General features: G+C 45.8%; 1 protein-coding gene across 1 annotated transcript; it reads right to left on the bottom strand.

Moving 5' to 3' along the window:
* Positions 1 to 1,312: 1,312 nt before the first annotated feature.
* On the bottom strand, positions 1,313 to 4,394 carry HSBP1 (heat shock factor binding protein 1). The gene is made up of 4 exons (XM_079799731.1): positions 4,240 to 4,394; positions 3,570 to 3,636; positions 2,779 to 2,899; positions 1,313 to 1,591 (listed from the first exon to the last, which is right to left on the bottom strand). Exons 1-3 carry the CDS (start codon positions 4,282 to 4,284, stop codon positions 2,781 to 2,783), a joined length of 231 nt encoding a protein of 76 aa, XP_079655857.1. The 5' UTR covers positions 4,285 to 4,394; the 3' UTR covers positions 1,313 to 1,591; positions 2,779 to 2,780.
* Between the last annotated feature and the right edge of the window lie 1,142 nt (positions 4,395 to 5,536).

Here is a 5,536-nt window from a genome sequence, read left to right as displayed (position 1 = left end):
ATGTGAAAAACCAAACAAACCACTTTGACACACAAAGGAGGCTTTAATAGCAGGATTTCAGGCACCTTTATTCAGGGCAGATACTGTGGTCAGTGGAGCTTCCCTCAGGAATCTTCCCATTACTTCAGGAAGCTAACTCCTACCTAAGTCCTAGCCTTCCTGCCTACCATTTCCAGTTGCTGTTTACTAGGCTTGAAAACACCCTGCACACAGGTTCCATCTGATTGGCTGGAGTGCAGCAAGCTCTGGGCTTGCTGGGCTGAACATGCAGCACATCAAAGGAGTTTCTGCACTGGGCAATTAACAGAGTTAGTTCATTTTATCACAGAAGAAATTTACTCCTTTGTGTTTTCCATATAATTTATAAATAGGAAAAATTAATATTATTATATATTTGCAATACAATCAATCAAATCTGGTGATATAGGAAACAAAAAAAATCATAGTGTTCATTAAGCGCAAATCTAACAGTCACCGAAAAAGTCGACTTTTTCACTTTTTTCTATAAACACTTTGCTGTGACAATCACATGGATCTCCTCCAGTCAATACTAGCCTTTAGGCTTAGCATTCCCGACACTACATTTTTGAGTTGCAAGAGTTATCCCTGTCTTCTATCATGAATAATAAAACCATTACTCTGCAGTTTAGGTAAGAAGTAGTTTAAAGAAACAGTATTTCTTAAAAAACTTGAGCCTACCAAAAGTCTTTTATTATTTTCTAGTGAAGCAACTGGCATAGTCTCTTTTCCTTTTCTGTTCCTTTTTTCCAATCAGTAATTCAAAGAAAAGATGGAGCAACTGAGTTTTAAAATCCTGCCACATTTTGTATGGTAACTATTGTAGATGAACAATGTAAGGTCCTACTCAAGTATTCAAATCTCATGCAGAACTCTAACTAATGAATGCCTCATTACATTAGGCAATTCTATCATTTTCCATATTTAAAAATTCTCACACTAAAGTGGCAGTGGTTACTATTCATTACTTCAGCATCTGACCTCAAAGATTTAGACAAACTCATGGTTCAAGTCTGAGTTTTGGCAACAGAGTAGTGCCAGGTATTTCTGAATAAACAATTTCTAAATGTTCTCAACTATTGGAAAAGTATTACCAACACATTATTTGGTGTTAGTTCAGCAGTCACACTGTTGAAAATCAAAGAACCCCAAACTCTATAAATGTCTTACTTTACAAAGTCTAACTATAAAGGAATAACCTACTATATGTCTAATAGAAAAAAATTACACAGCAACTTTTATCAAACAGCAACTACTACAAAAGGAATGATAGAAAAAAATGACTTCACAAAAATACACTAAAAAATTCGACAATTTTGTGGAAGAACCGCCAAAGTTTTAGTGTTTAATATTTAATAGCACAACTGACCAAGATCTGAGGTGTGAAGTTATCATGTTCAAGAAATGGGGGTTGGGGGACCACTCTATCAACTAAATATATAGTACGCGATAAGAAGAATGCACGCTTTACAACATAAAACCTGTCTACACATAGCAATTAGTTGCATAAAGCCATCTGGTCTTCTCTTGGCTTATAAAAACAATGTTCCAGATTCCAGTGTAAATTAGCAACCTATTGAGAAAGGAAAAACCATTAGCGTGTTATTCATTAAATAAGGACAAATAAAAATGATACTCAGAATTATCAACTAAAAATTCTTTCAGAACCCTCTAATGAGCTAAACTTATTTTTTTGTGCATGATATTCTAACAGCAATACAATACATTTAGTTGGAAATCTTTATTAAAGAAACTTCTGAATCCATTTCTTCCTCCCACTCCTTTCTTTGTATCATCTCTGTAACTGTCTTCAATCCTCAAGAGGATGTTCTCATTCATTTGATGGGACTTTTGAGATATGAGAAGCTTCTAAGGCTGACAGGATATTTTCCAAATTATCTTTATATAGGATTAAAGATGACAATCCACACAAAAACATTATGTGATTTACTCACAGAGAATCAACCCAATCTATTTTTCTTGTACTTCAAAGCAACTTTTATTTCACAGTAACTTATAATTTGGTCCAGTCAGGACACACCCAGAAAGTAAAAAAAAAAAAAAAAAAAAGAAATTTGGTGTCTTTTACTGTATTATTCTGTTTGGTACTCTAGTTACCTAAAAATTCTCAGTGAACTTTATTTTTATAGGGAATTAAAATGCTAAAAATGGGATGTGAGAAAAGGGGGTTTAAAATTCTTTTTGGGTTGCAACGAGGTCACACCACACTCAGGAAAAGGATTATAATGAAGGAACCCATTGTGAGAATAAGGCAGCCAACTGTGCAGCTAGCTGGCTATCTTACTATCTGGGTATTTTTGATTATTAGTCTTGCCTCTGATATGTAAAATTATGAAGTGGAAATTTAAATAAACTCTAGGGCGAAGGCTTAATGTGGCCATAATCTAGTTCATCTAAGTCATAACCAGTTACTGTCCTGGCACTAATTGAGAAGGTAAGTATTCCCAAAAGAATCCTTAGAATTTAAGGCATTTATGAAGGTGGCAATGTGGATACTTGAGTTATCTTTTTTTTTTTAATAAAACAGAACAAAGCAAAAACATTAAAAAAATCTTCCAGTAATAAAATTTTCAACAAGACACATTTGTTTTGGACTGTAATGATATATACCAGTGGTTATTTACCGTTAATCAATGGTCTTAGTCACTGAGGACACAGGTCTAATAAATAAAAACTGGGAAAAAGACTACATCAAAATGACAGTGACATACCCCATCCTTATACTGCCCCTTCCCTCACCTTCAACTCTTCTGTGTAGCAGGTATCTTGTTTTCCCCTTCCAGTTCTTCCACGCCAGCCTGTGTCATGAGGTCTGCAATGTTTTTCTCCAGGTCATCAATGCGACTACTCATGTCATCAAGTGGTGAAGTTAAGGACAAAGCACACCAACACCTCCCATTTCTAACCTTTTCCTCCAGGGCCCTGTAGACTATGGCCTTAAACACAACTGTCTTAATGAAACGGGTTTTCCAATTGCATAACAACATTTGCAGTCACGTTGCATAACAACATTTCCATCAACAACGGGCCAAATACCTGAGGGTGGTACACCATTCGGCCTAGGTGTGTAGTCGGCCGCACCACGAGGTTTCTGTAAGTGCACGCTAGTATGTTTGCAGGAGGACACCACCCAAGCACACATTTCTCAGAATGTATCTCCGTCGCTAAGACTAATCTGGTGGTTAAGAGAACAGGGAACTGGGGGAAGGAGCAAACGCCAGCCCTGCCCTTTCCCAGTTATGGGATCTGGGCAAGTGGTTTTACTTTTCCAGGTTACGGTGACGATCAGGGGAAAGATACACACAAACCGTTTAGCTCAGTCACCAGCCAATCGTATTAGACACTATTATGGTGGCCCGTCAGTTCCTTGAGGCCGGGGTCTAGCTCAGTTGCATTCCCAGCTCTCACACCGTACTTTCTCAAGAAGAGTACCTCTGAGCTCAGTAAAAATGAAGTTGGGCTGACAGTCATATCCTGAGAAAATAGGACCCAAACACCCACAGGAGGCTGACTCCAGATATAAAGGATATTTCTTCCAATGATCTGGTCGGACATGGTCTGGAATTTATCTTGCATCTGTTGCAGGAGTGTCTGCACCTGTGAAACAACAAAACAAACCACCCCACGCTTACCCGGAGCCACCGTCACGGGAGAGGATGGGAACCCTGGTCCCAGAGGGAGGCTGGGAAGCGGGGTCCCAGCCCCAATTAGCCTCTGGCAGCTCCGAGGCCTTCGGCGAGGATTTCCCCACCCGGGGTTCCGTTTTCCCGGTCAAATTACACCGTGGGGCGGTGAGGCCCCTCCCCGTTTGGGCCCCGCTGCCATTCAAAATCTGTTGGGTCTTTCGGCAGTTTTGACGGCTTGGAGGCTTCGGGGTGTGAGGGGGGCAGTGAAGGGCGGGTGACGTGGAGAGCTGAGGGGTGCGGGGCTGAAGTGGCGGGGACCAGGGGGTCACGCGAGGGTGCGGTTCAGGGACGGGTGAGGGGGCGTCGGGTCTGGGGACCTCAGCAGGCGCAGGGGCCCCCACCCAGAGGCCCCGGGCGGGTCACGGTGGCCAGCGGCCTCCGCGGGCGAAGCCTCTGCAAACACGGCCTCCAGAGGCCGGGACCCGCGCGGCCGTAGAGAGGACGCCTGGGTCCGCGGGCCTTGCCGGCGCCGCCCCGGATGCCTCGGCCTCGGGCCCGCACGGACGCCCCTTACCACCGAGGTGAGATCCTGCACGGTCTTGGGGTCAGTCTCGGCCATCTCCCCGGTTCCCAGCTTGGCGGTGATATCTCAGACCGTCACCGACACTTCCGTTTATCCGCGCAGACGCCCCCAGCGGCTTCTTCTCGCGACGACAGAGGCCTTCGCGCGACCGCGGGGGATTGTGGGAGCTGTAGTTGGCGTCACGCGCCGGAAAGGCCTGCGGTCTCGAGCCTCGCAGTGAGCGAGGCCCCGCCCCTCCCCGTCCGCCCTAACCACGCCCATCAGCACTCCCCTCGCCCCCACCGCTCCGCCATAGCCACGCCCCTAGCCACGCCCCGGGTGGAAAAAAGGGTAACACCGCAGTGGGGCGAATGGTTGAAGGGGGTGGCCTTGACCTCTTCCCAGGCTGTCCGTCGTTAAAGGCCGCACTGGTTTTCTTCCGCCCAGTCGGGACGCACTTGCCAGGCGCCTGCGAGGTGCCGAGCCCAGGCCCGTGCCGCTGCCTGCCCGCCAACAAAACCCCACAAACACCTGGAGGGGAAACTGAGGTCTCAGGCCTGCGGGGCGCGAGCACCTTGGGCATGGCTGCCCAGCTGAGGGTCTGGTTACACCCTGGAGCTCAGTGGTCTTCCTTCTCCCCGTGAGGGTTGGAGGTGCTGGCGCAGTGGGGCAGTTGTTTTTAGCTTTTAACTTAAGTATAAAAAGCGTTCTGGATGGTGCAAAAATCCTAAACTACTGTTCATAAAGTCCACACTCTTGTCACCGCCCCAGGTCAAGAAACATGACCAGCTCCCGGAAGCCCCCCAACGCCTTTCCTTTCACCCTACCCTCTCACCCCTGAGAGTGACCGGCGTCCTGACTTTTAACACAATCGGTTTGTTTTGCCTGTTTCAACTTCATATAAATGGAATCAGACAGTAAGGCCTTCTCAGTGCCTGGCTTCTTTCATTCAATATGATGTTCCATGGTGTTGAGTGGGGAGGGTTTCTGTGGGTCAAGGAGGGAGACTGGATTTGGTTTAAGGAGGGGATGCTGCTGAGTTGGGACGCAGGTTCCAGCCCCACAGGTGGTCTTGGAGTTGGGGTCATTAGCAAGAGATAGGAGAGTCCTTGAGGGAAGGCCTGGCAGGTCCCAGATCGTTCACATTCCTTATCTCATTTAAGAACTGAATCGGGGCTCAGTTCCAGCTTGCTTTTAGCTGCAGAGAGGCTGTAAGGGAACCCACCCGTGTCTGTAACAAACCTGGGGGATTGGTCATGGAGGGCATAAGACTCAACTCTTTTCACCCAATTTCACTCCCTGTCCCCAA

Source organism: Cnephaeus nilssonii (assembly GCF_951640355.1).
Source record: "Cnephaeus nilssonii genome assembly, chromosome: 20".
NCBI classification, from domain to species: Eukaryota; Metazoa; Chordata; class Mammalia; order Chiroptera; family Vespertilionidae; genus Cnephaeus; species Cnephaeus nilssonii.
The sequence above is the reverse complement of the archived record's forward strand: the minus strand, read 5'-3'. Positions and strand labels throughout refer to the sequence as shown.

Excerpts from the sequence above, each read along its gene's own strand:
- HSBP1 (XM_079799731.1), bottom strand. The coding sequence starts at position 4,284 with ATGGCCGAGACTGACCCCAAGACCGTGCAGGATCTCACCTCGGTG. Across the intron at positions 3,637-4,239 it reads TGCAGGATCTCACCTCGGTG|GTGCAGACACTCCTGCAACA; the intron begins GTAAGGGGCGTC and ends GTTGTTTCACAG. Across the intron at positions 2,900-3,569 it reads CGACCAGATCATTGGAAGAA|TTGATGACATGAGTAGTCGC; the intron begins ATATCCTTTATA and ends TAACTTCACCAC.